Here is a 17,734-nt window from a genome sequence, read left to right as displayed (position 1 = left end):
ATATTACCAGCTTCCAAAATAGAAATACAAAAAGGGAAAAAGGCACGTGCAGCTCTTTCATATATGCCTCTAATGGTCTGATTTGGGGGAATTTGGGCTAGACAATCATTGATAAGTTTGGACTAGGGGACAAATCACCTTCATCCACAGTTGTAAATACTGCATGTGGGGCATGGAGGAGCGGGGAGAAGGAAGGAAGATAAAACCCGAAAGCGATGAAATCACCCAGTCTTCACAAAAACCACATCATCTTTATCACAGACATCATCATCACCAAAATTTTCACATTACATCCCCTCCCCCCAAACCCCTCACTCTTTAAAAAGAAGAAACAGATTCTAATGTATTCTATCTACATGATATCTGTATTTTCCCATTCAGGATATAATGGCATTAGGGAAAGAAGATTGGGGATTTTTAAATGGGGCTGCCTAGATATTTCAGTGGACACAGAATGCAATGGCAGTGTACAGTATATTACATTTGTGCTCCACAAGCTGCACTAATTGCCTGTTTGCTTCCGAGTCTCAATCAAAATACTGGTAGATAGATGAGAAAGAGAGAGAGAGGGAGAGGAGGAGGGGGAGAGGGAGAGACCTCACCACCACAGGAGAAATCCTATATATTCCATAAATTACCATATATTAGTCAGCTTCAATGTGCTAGGGCAGGGGTGTCAAACTCCCATCGTCATGGTGTCGCCACGTGAAGTATTGTGACTTTTCCCCTTTGCTAAACTGGGTGTGGGCGTGGCCAGCGCATGACTCATCCAGCCCGTGAGCCATGAGTTTGACAGCCCTGCGTTAGGGTATCAACTGAGTCATTTGATAATGCCATAGTTCCTGGGACTCTCTAGGTCCAGTTCAGCATAATTTAAGATGAATAAGTTCCTTAAGATGGCTGGGTTGCCTCAGTACTTCTCTGTTTTCACTACTCAGTAAATGCTTACTGAAGAAAAAAGCATATAGAATACCAAGAGTAAAGAGACTTTGATGTTATACTGACATTAAATAAAATTCTACTGATCCTTATAAATAGCGAAATAACCATTTCCATTTACAACTTATAAAAACTAAAATACCTTAAATCTAATCACTATTTGTAAATCACAATAATGATAACACAATAAAAATACATTTTTACCCTACCATTATACATTTGGAACTTTGTGAGTTTCCCCCTCTTTCTTAATTCAACTTGGTATGCTAGCACTACAACAAAATGATTCCTCAGACAAATTGCCTTTTCTATGAGTTTCTTATCACAAAACTACAAAATATTTCCTTTTTGCTGGCTCCATCTAATGGCTGATTCTGATTTTGCAATCGTGACTTTTTATAAGCTTCTAAGACATAGCTTTAAAAAACTCTGATGAAATTTATTTTCAAATATGCCACATGGCAACATTTGCTACAAACTATTTATCTCCTTATAAACATAGTTTCAAACTACTATTAAAATAGTTGGTTATTTTAATACTGAATTGTACAAATATTATAAATCTGTCACCTGATTTTTTTTAAAAAAGCCATAAATAAAATCGCATGAGCATTAATATAGTAATGAATCAGTAATAACAGCAAAAACCTGTATATCAAAGTAGAAAAGTAATACACATATGTATCATATAAAGTTTTTCTCCTTGAGTGAGTACATCTGATTCTTAAATATTTTCCCATAAAACTACAGCTAAATATTTGTCAGTGAAATGGCATGGATTGTTCTTTCTTTTTCAACGCTGCAACAGTTTGACTGTATCTCATATATTTATAACATGTCTTCTTGCAGTAATGAAATTGCATAATGTATGTTTTGCATCCCAAACATCCTGCTGGCTTAGTATTTATGGGTGAAGAATTATGAACCTAGTCACAATATTTTATGGGAATGCATGTTTTATTATGCAGCATATCATTCCCAGATAATGAAAACTTCCTTGAAATAATAAATATTGCTGGTTTATTGGGAAACAGATCACTGCATAAATTGTAAGGTTCAAAATTACAGTAGATAGGAATATATTTTCCACGTGAACTTGAAAGTATAATCCCAGTGTGATGAAGATCCATCTGTCATATCTGAAATTAACTCTAGGTTGGCTGCAACAGCTGCTCTGTTTCATTAAGTTCAGTGTCAAGCTATGTCCTTCTGCAAATATAGAAGGAAGTCTAACAACTAGTTTCTTCCTTATCCAGCTATGTAGTTAAATGTTGACATAATTTATTTGATTGTTTACTCTTTTGTTTATTTCTGCTGTTGCCAACTGCTCAGAAGAGGGTAGAGCTGTTAATACAACCTATTCCTCCCAAACAAAATAATCCAGTTTAATGTTTTTTGTAGAATGTTCTATTATGGGTCTTCAAGATGAACTCGCTGGTTCATCTAATCCAGATTCCTGCTAGAATAGTCCACCTCAGTACATAGAACAAACTATACTAACTTTCTGCTATAGAAATTAACACAATTTCCTAACTGCGTGCCTCACTGCTTTCTTTCGTATGCTAGCTTTATCCTTTTGTCAATAATTTTTACTTATTTATAAGACTCTAAGGCTGATTCAGATTTGTGCATATACTTTCCACAAGAACGTTTCCATGCTAGGCCTAAGAAGTGGCGAAGGAAAGAAGGAAAGCAGACTGAATTGTCTGATTTCCAAGCATGTCGATACCTTATAACCTTATAGACTTTCTCACTTCAAATCAGAGGAATAGGATTGGTGACAGCTTATCCTCATTCTTTAAACCCTGCGCAATCCTGCTTTGTAAGGAAGTGGGGATATGGCTAAAAAGAGTCCCTGAAATGAAGTCATTTCATGCACCCATATTCTGAGGGAAGCAGTTTTTTAAGCAGCTGTAGATGCCTTCTAAAAAAAAAAAACCCGGGGTTACTTGTCATGCTCCCACATGTTGTGAACACCCTCTTAAAATGCTCTGAATAACCTAACAAATGTGATTCACTGCCTTTAGGCTCCATTATACAGAGATCTACAGGTTTAGAAGAGGTTACTGTGGTAGAAGGAATGATCATTCACATGAGAGATGGGGTTATAAGGGAAAGAGATGCAAAGTTAGCACCTACAACCCCCAATATATCTGAAAATTAAGGGGGAAGAAACAATGGTGAAAACATTTCTTAACAAATTTACCAACCTGCTAAAGAATCTTCTCAACCTTGGCAACTTTTAAGATCCTGTGGACTTCCATTCCCAGAATTCCCCAGACAGCATGCTGGATGTGCCAACATGCACGTGCACTTAAAGTTGGCAAAGCTGAGAATTACTGCTTTAGCCTTTTATTTGTTAGCTGCAGGCAAGCAATAACATTGTTCACATATAATACATTTCTGTATTTTAATAAATACCTCGGCATCGTATTCCCAAAGTTGATTTCCTCTCATGTGATGGCACTTCAGCATAATTACAGGCCCATTGAGCCTAGAGACATCCATACATAAATCATCTGTGCGAATTTCCTTGTCGGCAGTGTATGAAAATACCTGGAAGAGAGAAGTTCTGTTGGTAAAATAACAGCTAATGCTTAAGAGAAAAAGTTAGTACAGACATGAAAAGCATATAGAAAACAAATATTTTGTTTCAAACCTGGTAACTCCCATTTCATCCATTGTCTAGCCCCGTGATGGCGAACCTATGGCACGCTTGCCACAAGTGGCATATGGAGCCATATCAGTGGGCACGCGAGCGTTGCCCTAGCTCTTTGGGCCTTCTGGGCCCACTGGAAGTTGGCAAATGGGCTATTTCTGGCCTCTGGAGAGCCTTCGGAGTGGGGGTGGGGAAGGCTGTTTTCACACTCCCCAGGCTCCTAGAAAGGCTCTGGAGCCTGGGGAGAGTAAAAAACGGCACTTCCGGTCCCACAGGAAGTCAGCAAATGGGCAGTTTCCGGCCTCCGGAGGGCCTCCAGGAGGGTGTGGAAGGCCCTTTCTGCCCTCCCCAGGTTCTGGAGCTTGGGGTTAGTGAAAAATGGGCCCACTGTGCCCACCATGTGCTAAAAGCAGGGGGACCGCGGAGGGGGGTCTTGCATGCATGTGCAGGGCGGTGGGGTGCATTGAATTATGGGTGTGTTCCCCCCGCTTTTGGCATGCAATGGCAAAAAGGTTAGACATCATTGGTCTAGCCATTCCAATGATTGTGAATGCACACAAGAAAGATTTTGGCTTTGACCTCAGGTCAGCAGTAGGGAATATGTATTTTGTTTCCTAATCTGTATTATATACAGATAGTTCTCATGTAATAACCACTCATTTACTGACCATTTGAATTTATGACAGCGCTCAAACAAGTAGTATTTATAACTGGTTCTTGTTGTTGCAGCTATCACAGAATTTCTGTAATTTCACGCAAACATGATCTGGGCTCATGGCAACCAGCTCGCTGTTTGAAGCTGCAGCATCTTGCAGTTATGTGATCACCCACAAAGTCAATGAGGAAGCCAGTAAGAGGTCGCAAACGGCGACAGCGTAATGTCATGCTTAATAACACTGAAATTCGCTTAATAACAGCAACTTAAAGGTGCCAGGACTGCCGTCGCTAAGCAACAGTCACGTGACTTTGAATTATGCAACTGCAGTTCCAATTGCCATCATTAAGCGAGGATTACCTGTTATCTTAACTATATGAAAAGCGAAGTAATACAATGAACTAGTTCGTGTTCTCTGAAAAGCAACTGAAGAATGAAATCCTATACATCAAATATTCTTGTAACGTTAAAGTGACAGAACTGGATATAGAATTGTGTTGTACTCTACTTGATTACCAAGATTAAAGTTGCGTACATTGTATTTTTATGGCAGTAAGCGTCATTGAATTTAATGGGGCTCGCATTTCAGTAGTCAAATATAGTGCTTCTTTTTCAAAATAGTCTGTAATGATAATCTTGGCAATTGCGTTGCATGTATAAACCATTAATTACTCCAAGATTCCTAGCAGACATTTATAGAAAAATAGGGTTGATTCTGCTAAAAAAAAACCCTAGAATTACTAGGATGGATTTTGATTGCAAGACCATTTGAGTGACTAGGGAAGCCTGGATGTCATACACTCTATCACAATACTCTATTACAAATTGTGGCAAGCAATTAAAACACAAAAATAAATTCTGAACACAGGGAGCGGTTATGAGGACAAAAATAAAGCACAAATATGTTTTCAATAAGTTCAAGCTTTGGGATATTATAATCATGTAAATAAATACTCAAATGTTGTTTATGAAAAGGTTGATTCTAATGGAGATACAGCTGAGAATATTTTTTTTAAAAAAAATCAGGTTTTTGAGAAGTATAATTCAATTATGTAGATTTAATTTTCGTGTATGCCATTACTGTTTTATTGTTAAATAGATTGATAGATTGATAGATTGACATAGCCTGAGAGACATTTAAGATCTACATCAAAGGCACTTGGTTCAAGTCTTCTAATGGCAATTAACTTGATAAGCAGTCTTCGCCTTAAATGGTCCCTGAAATATGAGGTAATATTACTGAACTCCTTATAAATTCATTTTAGGCATGATAGAATTCAGCCCTGTAAAGCACCTTACAGTGTTATATAAATGTGAAACGTTAGTTCTCAAGTAGCTTAATTAATCATGTTATAAATATTAAAAATAGCACATGACAATTATTAACATGATTCATGCAAATATTACAGGAGAGGTGGATACACTGTTTTTTTCCAGCATATATTTTTCAGAGAAGGGAGAATATACGATAATACAAAAATTGGATTACACAGTTTCCCTTGCTATTTTGTCTTCTTTCCAGTCAGTCTATTAGTCAGAGTGGGCCTAGGAAAATGCACCTGCCCCCATGAACCAAGCTGTAGAAGTAAATAGATTTTATTTGATTTTGTTTCCAGAGCTGTTCTTTGTGTTTGTGTGTTTACTTTTATTTGTAAGCCACCCAAAGTCATTTGGAGTTGTTGTATAAAAATTGTATAAATGAACATAAATACATAAATAAAATTCTAGTTTCATAAGATCTATTGATGGTGGCTGTTTCTCCAGGAAAAGGTACATGAAAACATGCTGAATCTCGTTTGGTTCAAAATTTGAAAGTGATAGGAATATCTTTGATGGGTTTTTAGATTTGAAATGTTTATCTCAGGGGTAAAATGCTACCGGTTCACTCTGGTTCGGGTGAACTGGTAGTGGCAGCAGCATGTGGTTTAACGAACTGGTAGCAGTGGCAGTGCGAGGCTCCGCCCACCCATTTGGATGTCATTACTTCCTGGTTTTAACCAGGAAGTAACCAATTTTTGACCCTCTGTGCATGCACAGAAGGCTTTGCACATGCACAGGTCTATAATCAGATGTGAAGATGGCGCACATGCGTGCACTTCTGAACCGGTAGGGAAGGTAAGTAGATTTCACCCCTGGTTTACATATACACACAGAACATACCATAGATGTTGGTGGGGAGGGGATGAAGGCAAGAGGGATTAAGAAATGAAATGTGTGCTATGATGAAATTCTGCACTTGGTAATGCAAAATCTACTTTTTATGTACTTGTATGCAATGTTGCATACAAGTATGAAAGGGCAGAACTTGCATCATAAGGACACGGTGGACTTTTTATGATTCTGGCATCCTTACGCATGGCTGATGGATACATCCCCTCCCCCCCATATGTACTGCACAAGACTGACTTGGAGCAGCAGAAGACTTTAGATGCAGCAGCATTATAACAGAATTGTAGTTGGTTAAATTTGGGGTGTAAAAACGAACAAGTGTAAGATGAAACAGACAGTGAGAAAGGAAAGCAGGAAAGAGAAGAAAGAAAAGGGTGCAGAGAAGAAAGAAAAGAGTGCATTCTGAAAGAGTGCAGAGAAGAGCAACAAAGATGATTGGGGACTGGAGGCTAAGACATATGAAGAACTGTTGCAAGAATTGGGTATGTCTAATCTAGTGAAAAGAAGGACTAGGGGTGACATGATAGCAGTGTTCCAATATTTGAGGGGCTGCCACAAAGAAGGGTTTTCAACATATTCTCCAAAGCACCTGAGGGCAGGACATGAAGCAATGGGTGGAAACTAATCAAGGAGAGAAGCAACCTAGAACTATGGAGAAATTTCCTGACAGTGAGAACAATTAATTAATCAGTGGAACGCTTTGCCTTTAGAAGTTGTGGAAGCTCCATCACCAGAGGTTTTTAAGAAAAGATTGGTCAGCCATTTGTCTGAAATGGTATAAGGTCTCCTGCTTGTATAGGAGGTTGGAGTAGAAGACCTCCAAGGTCCCTTCCAACTCTTTTGTTAAGAAGAAACATTATAATGGGGAAAGATAGAAATTACTAATTCCAAGATGCCACTTGATTTGAAGCCAGTTCTTGGTTAAAATAAAATTAAGTGAAATTGAAGCAATATAAGTGGCATCTATTTTAATTATTTACAAGGCTCCCAATTATTTTGAATTCAGCCCTCAACCAACTTAAAAGTATTCTAATCAAAAGTAAAGGAAAAGTGTTCTCTCTTAATTGTTGAAAGCAACCTTTTGCCAATTAACTACAGAATGCTGCCTTTGGCGAAGTGTACAAATTGAATTTGATTGCATTACCAATTAGAGAGTGTCTGCAAATCATTCTAAGTTACCAATTAGGTGCATTATAAAGGAAAAAGATTAAAAACAGATCTAATCACAATTTATTGTTAATATTCTAATATTTAGTTACACATGATACAAAGTTCCATTATAAAAGAATGTTGCAAAGGCTTACGGTAAACTCCAACTATACATATGTAAATACAGTTTATATAAGCGACTTCTAATAGCATGCAAGAAGGAAAAATGCTTTAATTCTTAATTTATCATTCAGATATTTTTCGACAATTAAGGGAACAGGAATTCTTTTCACATAAGAGATTTTTTAAATGTATGGAGAAAATATATAGGGTTACTTAATGCCATTTCAGATGATGTTGGCCTATATAAATAAAGGACTCTTGCATTAATTTAAAATAAGTAACTGAAGTGCAACAGTCAAGTTCATTTGGGAAGGATAATACTACATACATAACCCAGATGACTGGATATTCTTTTGAAAAAAATATTATATTGCTGATTTTTTGAATGTAGTAAGGAATATATTAATTGCACCTAATGTTTTAATTTACTTAATTGAATATGCCTACTGCATATTAGTTTTATGAGACACTTGAAATCTAGCCTTTATTAGAAAAAACTTAGAGAATTTGTGCATCTGTGAGAGGAGGCAATGTCCTCTATATACTTCTTTTAAAATGTAAATGTGGATATAGGACTAACTTGCTATCATCATAAATTGTGTGACGGTCATTATGACATATCAATACATTTGTATCAATTTCTATCTTGTTGCTCTACTTCCTTTTTAAGACCCTGCAATCCCTTAAAGTACATAATTTCTACAAATTATTTTAAGAATGTCAGAATTAGCCTTCAAGAGATTAAATATTCTTATAAATAACTGGCAAAAGGAATGTCCCAAATAGTTGAATCCAAGGCAGGGGAAAAAAGCTCTTATAAGCTATAATGTAGTTGATAAATGATTTTTTTTTTAAAAAAAACAATTGAATTAATCTTAGTTACAGTGATTCAAAATCAGGGCAGAATGTGCCTGGAAGCTGAAATTAACTAGTCTACAACTGTAAGAAGGTTCATATTTATTATATTCCCAGCATTAAGAATAAGCCTTCATATTTAACTTAGAATGAATGAACTACTGACAGTGAGAAGGTCAGTGGAACGGGGCTTGCTTTCAGAAGTTGTGGGTGCTCCATCACTGGAGGTTTTTAAGAAGAGACTGGACAGCCATTTGTCTAGGATGGTATAGGGTTTCCTGCTTGAGCAGGGGGTTGGACTAGAAGACCTCCAAGGTCCCTCCCAACTCTGTTATTTGGCTATTCTATTCTGTTATTCTGTTAATTGGGAAAGGGAGGGGGGACATTTTTTCCTTTCCAATTCAACATAAAAAAATTGTATTGTAGGTCTCTGGATAGTGAAATGGGTGGTGTATATATATTAATAAATAAATGTAATAAATAAAATGGACAGAAAATCCAGCAGTGCAATCAGAAGGGAATTGGGGCTCCAGAGCATCAAAACAGCACTCTGGGCAGATTGTCCATTTCTACTTTTATTGACTTGTAGCAATCACATAAGTATGGCCGGTCTGCAACCTGGTCTCCCAATGGTGCACACATCACTGCTGCAATTGTTCTTCTACCTTCCTGTTAGTTATCCTTTCTCTTTCTTTTCATTGCTATAGACTTTTCAAGGCAGCCATGTCTTCACATATCACATATTATATCCACAATGTAATTTAAAGCTGATCATTTGTACCTTGAAAAAGAATTCTGGATTAATTTGTTCCATTTGTTGGTTTGGCTACACTCGTGTATCCATGTATTCTCATGAGTATTCCAAAATCCAAAAGCAGTGATTCTCTTTCTCTCCTGATTCTTCAAAGTCCAACTTTCACTTCCATAGAGCGTCACAAGGAAAACCACTGCCTGCATGATTCTCATTTTTGTAGGTACAGACACATCATAGCACCAGATTATTTTTTTTTCCAAGGCCTTCACTATATGCCCCTATGAATTAACCTGCATATTTCTGGACTGCTAGCACCTTTACTATTAATAGTTGATCCTAAAAGGATGACATTATCCATTACATCAATATCTTCATTGTCAGTACGAAGACTGGTTGCTGTACCTGTTCTCATTAGTTTGGTCTTCTTCATTTTAATCGCAGTCCCCTTTTTTTTTTTTCATTTGTGCTCCTTGACTTTCATTACTAGAACTTGCAGATCATTTGCATTTTCAGCTATCAGAGTAGTGTCATCAGTGCACGCTTATGATGTTTCTTCCTCTAATTTTAACACTATGCTAATCTTGCAATTCAATCATTCCCCCCCCCCAATATTTGCTCAGACTGAATAAAGGAGGGGAGAGGATACTGTCTTACCCAGTGGTATATTAACTATTAAGCAGACTAAGCAGGTGCTTAGGGCACCAGGCCCAAAGGGCAACCACAAAGTTGAGAAAGAAAAAAAAAACAATGAAGATTTGTAGCAGCTTGGCTTCGTTTGTACAGTATGTACAAAGGAGGGGGGCACCAAGATTTGTCAGTGCTTAGGGCACCAGTGAGCCTTAATCCGCCACTGGTCTTATCTCACTCTTTTCCTGACTAGGAGCCTGTCTGTTTTGCCATGTTCTATTCAGATTGTGATTTCCTGTCCTGGGTTTAGAATTCATATAAAAGATGGTTCAAGATTCCCATATGTCCATATTCCCATAAGGACATTTCACCACTTGGCATGCTCACCGCAATAAAATAAAATAAAATATAGTCAATGAAGCATTTGACATCTACTTTCACTGAATTTAAAATTGTAGGAAATTAAATATTTGTATATTTAAAGTGAAATTAAGCTTTAGTTCTTATGCAAAAAATGCCAATGTTCTGAGTTAATTTTCTTTAAAATAATGGAAAAAAGCCTCTCTGTTCAATTCTTTCTTACTCCATCTCCTGCAATCTGTTATATATGGACTAGAATTTGCACTTTTGTCTGAGAACTATCAAAATATAGTAGGATTAGTGGGATTAAATTTGTCTAAGAAAAATAGGGACAATTACTTACTTTGTTCACTTAAGACGTTTTAATATATCTTAAAGCAAAGCCCAGCATAATATAGCACAATATAGGACAAGCTTGTAATATAATTGTTGGAATCTCAAGGAAGCTTCAAACTGCTTAAATAGATATTTCATCAGTGGGCTTTTCTTTTTAAACAAATTTGATTTTATTCTGTGTTGATTCACTTAGGAAAATAAGCATTATCTAAGCATTCAGATTTTGGGAGGAAAATGGATCCACACCAAGTTTCAAACTATTCCAAGTTCTAATGGAACAAAACTTAAAATGTTTAAAGTGTTCTAAGATAGGGAACAATGAAACAACAGCATCATAGCAACTCTATCTGAAATGCACACAGCCCTATATATCCTTTCTTAATAAACTCAGCTTTAATCCATGGCCTCATCAGTGCAATGAAACAAGCATCAGGACTGAAGTTCTATCCCTTACATGTGCATAGTTTTGCCACACAGGTACAAAAGGATAGAAGCTGTTATTGTGATATTGTAATGTTTATTTTGTCACTCCCCCCCACAACATTAATGCCTATTATCAATGGCTAAACTTTAGAAATAATTTTTAAAATAGGATATAGTTTACCTGATTTCCTCCCATGCCATGACAGTTGAATATGCCTACTTTTTCATTTTCTTTACGCCCCATGTTATCTAAACATTGGTTTGTCTCAACATTTCTGATCTGTGGAAAAAAATAAAAACAAGTACATTTCATAATAATTATTACAAGATTCATAGTTAAGGGAAAAAAAATAGCAGGAATGTAATGGTTTTTGAAATTACGTAAAATATAGGATGATGCCAAATTACACAAACATACTTACGCTGAGTTCAGTAAGTCTCCAGTAAGCGTGTTTACTCAGTGCCATTAGATGCACTGGAAACCAGGCACCTCTTATTTGTAAATAAAATATCAAGTTGTATTAATCGTAGTTTTGTCTAAGAAACGGTACCACTATTTTTATTTGTGCAGAAGAGATAATTTCTATGAAAACTACCATATTTTTTGGAGTATAAGACGCATCGGAGTATAAGACGCACCTACCTTTTTTGGTGAGGAAAATAAGAAAAATAAATCTCCCTCTGCCTCTGAGCAATTTTGCCTCGCTGCTGCAAACAGCAAACAGCCTGCTTTACTTTCATTTTCATTTTCATCATAGCTTGATTAACACAAGGGGAAAAAAAAATCTGCTCCCGCAATTTACCTCTTTGCAGTAAGCACCAGAGCCCTGTGCAAAACAGCTGAGAGCAAATCAGCTGAGAGTCACAAGGCTGATCCAATCAACTTGTGCTAATTAGGCTGAAGCTGAAAGGAGCTGTTTTTTCTTGCTGTTTGCTGCAAGGAGGTAACTGCTGCGAGGCAGAGGCCAAAGGGTGGGGGCCAGTAGGTGGGCGGGGCTACATTCGGTGTATAAGACGCACCTAAATTTTCACCCCCTTTTTTTGGGGGGGAAAGGTGCGTTTTATACTCCGAAAAATACGGTATGCTTTCGAAAGTACTGCTTTTGGAAAGTGACATTCCTAGATAGCTTTCAATGAAAGATAACAAAAAGAATGTACATTGTGCTCGATTTTAGTGCTTTTATTACTTGCACAAATAAAATTCTATTTGTTTCTCAGCATTCCTTATATTTTAGAAGATCTTCCAAACATTATCATTGAAGAAAAGCTTCAGATCATATGTGCAATATTCTCAATACAAAGTAAACCTTTGCTATATATTTCAGCCTGGAAAACATCTTTTAGACAATGCTGTTTCTTTCTGTGGAAAACAATAAAGACTTTTTGTACTCAATGCTGAGAACCAAGCCCATTGCAGAGCAAAAAATGCTTAAAACAATTAAGGTGGATAATTTTTTAAACTGAGAAAATTGGTAAACAGATAAAGGTAATGGATAGGCTTTTGGATTTTGTGTAGATCATTGCTACTGTCCTTTCTCTGGAAGCTTGCCAAGACTTCATTAGTTCCAATTCTCCACACAATTCCTTCTTACTTATATATCCTATCTCCTAAAGACACTGCAAGGTAATACTTGCAGATAATCCTCAGTTGCTGACATTCGCTCAGCATCCATTCTGAGGGGGGCCCGGCCCTATGGAATGAATTGCCCCCGGACATACGAAGGATCCCCGACCTCCGCGCCTTCCGTCATGCTCTGAAGATCCTATTATTCCAGCAAGCCGGTCTGACGGGATAAAGGATTTTAATTGGGTTTTGATAGGGGTTTTAATAACGATTTTAGTTGGGTGTTTTAAATTTGGCCAGTGATTGAATTATTTTACTAAGTTTTTAAATTTTTTGTCTTGTATATTGTTTTTACCATGGCTGTTCACCGCCCTGAGTCCTTCGGGAGAAGGGCGGTATATAAATATAATAAAATAAAATAAATAAATAAATAAATAAATCCATTCAAATTTAAATTTACAACAGTGTTGAAAATAGAGACTTATGACTGGTCCTCAAAGTTGAAGCTGTCACAGCATCCTATGGTCATATGATTGCCATTTGTAACCATCCCAGCCTGCTTCTGACAAATGAAGTGAATGGGGAAGCTGGCAGGAAGTAGCAAAGTCAAGCTGACAGGAAGTTGCAAGTTGAAGTCATATGACTTGACAAATGGGACACATTTAAGATAGTTGCAGCATCCCACAGTCACATGATCACTGTTTGCAACCTTCACAGCCAACTTCCAACAAGCAAAGTCAATGGGGAAGCCAGCAGGGATTCGCAACTTGCAGTCCTGTGACACCACGTTTAATGACCTACACTGATTTGCCTAATAACCTGCAGTCAGAACTGATGAACTGACCTTGTACATTGGTGCAATCACGTGATATTGTGCTTAATAATTGTGTCACTTAGCAATGGACCTGCCAGTCCCAATTATGGTTGGTAATTGATAACTACCTGTAAAAATGGCTAGTCAGGCAAGTAAGGATATGTAAGCAGATACAGGTGGAAAATTCTCTTTCAATTTTCTTGCTAAGAACTCTTTCAAGGTACACCATCCCAGCGTTGTCCTCACATTTGCTTAGAAATTAGACCACATAAATTTATTCAACATTACATGGTGTAACCCTAACCCTAACCTGTTTTACATTTACAGTTGCAGGGACCATAAATGGCAGATTATAATGACCATCCTTTTAGAAATATGGAAAAGAACTATGGAATTTTTTATGCAGCTGAAAACGTCTACTTCAAATAGCAGTCACTGAGAAGAGAATCACATGGAAATCTCTTTTAAATGTGAATATGTTAAATAAGGAGCGTAAACTCAGTCTTAAAGTAAGATATTATATTTTGCTCCACCACTTTCATTAATGGAAATGAATGAATTCCAAGTTCTCTCGTGAAATGTCCATTAAATAAAATGTGAATACATATTCAGGCTACCCACTCCAAACATTTTTTTTAAAAAAAATAGATATTAAGATACCCAATGTCTGAACTGTAGGCAGTTTCTGCCTAAGCACTTGGACAATCCTTTTTATGAATCTGGACTTCAATGATTAGCTTTTTATTAAAACAGAGCTAAAAGAATAAAAAAAGAGATATCTATTTCTCAGGGGAACAAATAGTACTTAATCAGGATTTGTTTATTAAGTAAAAATTGGACAAGCTTCATTAAACTAGTTAAGGACTTCCTTCCAGCAGCTTTAACATTTTACGTGTCGTAATTTTCATTTCTGAATGTCAAAAAGATATCTAATTGAGTAAAATGATAATTATTATATGATAATACTCTAGGAGATCTAGATGCTAACATAATTGGTTTCAATTCTTGCTTTAAAAATTACTGTGAATGTTCTCAGTATAAACTGGGTATAAATTCAGGCCTAAATTAAATTACACTTACAGTACTTATCTGAGTTATTTTTTATTTTAAAAAACACATTCTTATGCAAAAAAACTCTCCCCCATTCATACCTCTCCAAGGGAGTAATAACGACGTGGAATCTGAGAATCTGGATACACATTTTCTAGGTACCATGAAAATGGTTTACATTTCAAATTTTCTCTCAATGCTTTTCTGACTGATACATCTCCGTAATCCACTTTGACAACTCCTATATTGTTAGGGGAGGAAAAAGAATATTCAATATTCTTTTTAATAGATCAAAGACACATTTTTAGCACTTAATTATACAAATTTTACAATAGATTATAAACATTACCTTTAGGTCAGTAAGGCATAAACAATATACATAATTCTCTCTTCTTACTGTCATGCTATTGCTCAAATATTTTGTTATATTTATATACCATCAGGAGTTCAAGTGATTCTAAGAAAGAATGACTGCCTCTAAGTTACTCTGTGAATCTCTTTGTATGAGAGTTCAGATAGTCCTCATTTAGTGACTACAATTGGGACTGGCAACTTGATGATTAAACAAAGTGGTTACTAAATGAAAAATAATGTGACCATAAACTGTGCTTACGGTTTTACTTCAGCTTTCCTTTGTTTTTGTTAATCAAGTGTGAGAAGTGTTAGGGTTAAGTTTCCAGAATTCAACTCACAAGGAAAATGGAAAAATGGACAAATCTTATAGCCATTTCCCCCCATTCTTTTGTCCTTTGGAATGATCACCCCAGCCCTGTGATAATTAACAAAAAAGGAATTAAAGTTTGTATTTACATACACTGGAGAGGAAGGGATCTCAAGAGAGTAAGCAAGCACACAATGAGGAATACACACTGAAAGCAATGTACTGGCACCAGCTGTTTGCCTAGCAGTCTCACACTGCAAGTCACAGGGCAAACAAAAGCCTTTAGTGTGAAACTGATTAGGATTTTGTTAGTATCAGGAAGCAGTACCAGCTTGCTGGAAGGCTCTAATCAACTAATGAAGGTAACAGCTGAGCTTGTTAACTTGTGGTTAGCACTTTTTTTAAAGGGATGCATTGTGCTATGGAGAAAAGTAGCTCAAGAAGAGATTGTTTGTTTAGGCGATATCTCTGTGCTGTGAAGTTTGGGGGGGGGGGGAGGATCAAGATTTTGTTAATATAGCCTTAAAATTAAATAGAATTATTTCATCTGGTCATGCTTCCTGTCTAGTTTACCTGAGAAACTGACACTGAGACACAGATACCATGAAGTTCATAAATGGTATTGGTCACAAGTTACTTTTTCATCATGATTGTAACTGCAAATGGTTGCTGTCCGAGGCAGTTGCTAAATAAAGACTACCTGTTGGCTTGAACCTGGGGTTCCAACATTAAATATTATATCAAGGTGTTATATCAAGGTGTTTTTGTATATATTATGTATATATGAATTATAATACAGTTGCAAGAAAAAGTATGTGAACCCCTTGGGATTATGTGGAGTTTTGCATGAATTGGTCATAAAATGTGCTCTGAACTTCATCTAAGTCACAACAATAGAAAAACACAGTCTGCTTAAAATAATACTAAACAAACATTAGATGTTGCCATGGTTTAATTGAACATAACATGTAAACATTCACAGTGCAGGGAGGAAAAAGTATGTGAGCCCCTAGCCTAATGACTTCTCCAAGAGCTAATTGGAGCCAGGAGTGAGCCAACCTTGACTCCAATCAGTGTGATGATATTGGATGTGTTGCTGACAGCTGTCCTGCCCTTTAAAAACACACACCTATTTTGGGTTTACTGGTTTCAAGAAGCACTGTCTGATGTGAACCATGCCTCGCAGAAAAGAGCTCTCAGAAGACCTACGATCAAGAATTGTTGACTTGCATGAAGCTGGAAAGGGTTACAAAAGTATCTCCAAAAGCCTTGATGTTCATGTGTCCATGGTAAGACAGACTGTCTACAAATGGAGAAAGTTTAGCACTGTTGCTACTCTCCCTAGGCGTGGTCGTCCTGTAAAAATGACTGCAAGAGCACAGCGCAGAATGCTTCATGAGGTAAAGAAGAATCCTAGAGTGTCAGCTAAAGACCTACAGAAATCTCTGGCACATGCTAACATTTTTGTTGACACATCTACAATAAGGAAAACATTAAACAAGAATGGAGTACATGGGAGGACACCATGGAGGAAGCCATTGCTGTCCCAAAAAAATATTGCAGCACGTTTGAAGTTTGCAAAAGAGCACCTGGATGTTCCACAGCACTACTGGCAAAATATACCGTGGACAGATGAAACCAAAATTGAGTTGTTTGGGAAGGGCACACAACACTATGTCTGGAGAAAAAAAGACACAGCACACCAACATCAAAACCTCATCCCCACTGTAAAAATGGCGGAGGGAGCATCATGATTTGGGGCTGCTTTGCTGCCTCAGGGCCTGGACGGATTGTTGTCATTGATGGGAAAATGAATTCCAGAGTTTATCAAGACATTTTGCAAGAAAACGTATGACCATCTGTCCGCCAACTGAAGCTCTGCAGAGGATGGGTGATGCAACAGGACAATGACCCAAAGCATACAAGTAATTCAACAAAAAAATGGCTTCAACAGCACAGAATACGCCTTCTGGAGTGGCCCAGTCAGAGTCCTGACCTCAACCCGATTGAAATGCTGTGGCATGACCTTAAGAGAGCAATTCACACCAGACATCCCAAGAATATTGCAACACTGAAACAGTTTTGTGAAGAGGACTGGTCCAAAATTACTCCAGATCGTTGTGCAGGTCTGATCTGCAACTACAGGAAACATTTGGTTGAGGTTATTGCTGCCAAAGGAGGGTCAACCAGTTATTAATTCCAAAGGTTCACATACTTTTTCCTCCCTGCACTGTGAATGTTTACATGTTATGTTCAATTAAACCATGGGAACAGCTAATGTTTGTATAGTATTATTTTAAGCAGACTGTGTTTTTCTATTGTTGTGACTTAGATGAAGTTCAGAGCACATTTTATGACCAATTCATGCAAAACTCCACGTAATCCCAAGGGGTTCACATACTTTTTCTTGCAACTGTACATCTACAGATTGCTCTCTAGTTACTCTTATTCCAATTGAGTAGCCCTGCAAGAGAGAAATTATAAACAGGGAAATATGGATCAATGAAACTAACTCATATTCCATAGTTCTTCAAGAGTTAAAATTTTCGCCCACCCCTCATGACACCCACACATCTATTGCTGCATCCCGATGCTC

General features: G+C 37.1%; 1 protein-coding gene across 8 annotated transcripts in view; it reads right to left on the bottom strand.

Annotated features, from left to right (window-relative positions):
* GALNT13 (polypeptide N-acetylgalactosaminyltransferase 13) overlaps nt 1-17,734 on the bottom strand; it is a 233,083-nt gene that overhangs the window by 18,234 nt on the left and 197,115 nt on the right. For all 8 annotated transcript variants that reach the window (XM_087881889.1, XM_087881887.1, XM_034425248.3 and 5 more), the window contains exons 9-11: nt 14,579-14,718; nt 11,231-11,329; nt 3,361-3,495 (exon numbers count right to left, since the gene is read on the bottom strand). In XM_087881889.1, coding sequence (XP_087738015.1) covers nt 3,361-3,495; nt 11,231-11,329; nt 14,579-14,718 — 374 coding nt within the window. The remainder of the gene's footprint in view (nt 1-3,360; nt 3,496-11,230; nt 11,330-14,578; nt 14,719-17,734) is intronic.

Source organism: Pantherophis guttatus, chromosome 1, assembly GCF_059756535.1.
Source record: "Pantherophis guttatus breed Tessera chromosome 1, ASM5975653v1, whole genome shotgun sequence".
Taxonomy (NCBI): domain Eukaryota; kingdom Metazoa; phylum Chordata; class Lepidosauria; order Squamata; family Colubridae; genus Pantherophis; species Pantherophis guttatus.
This window is presented reverse-complemented; position numbering and strand designations above follow the sequence as displayed.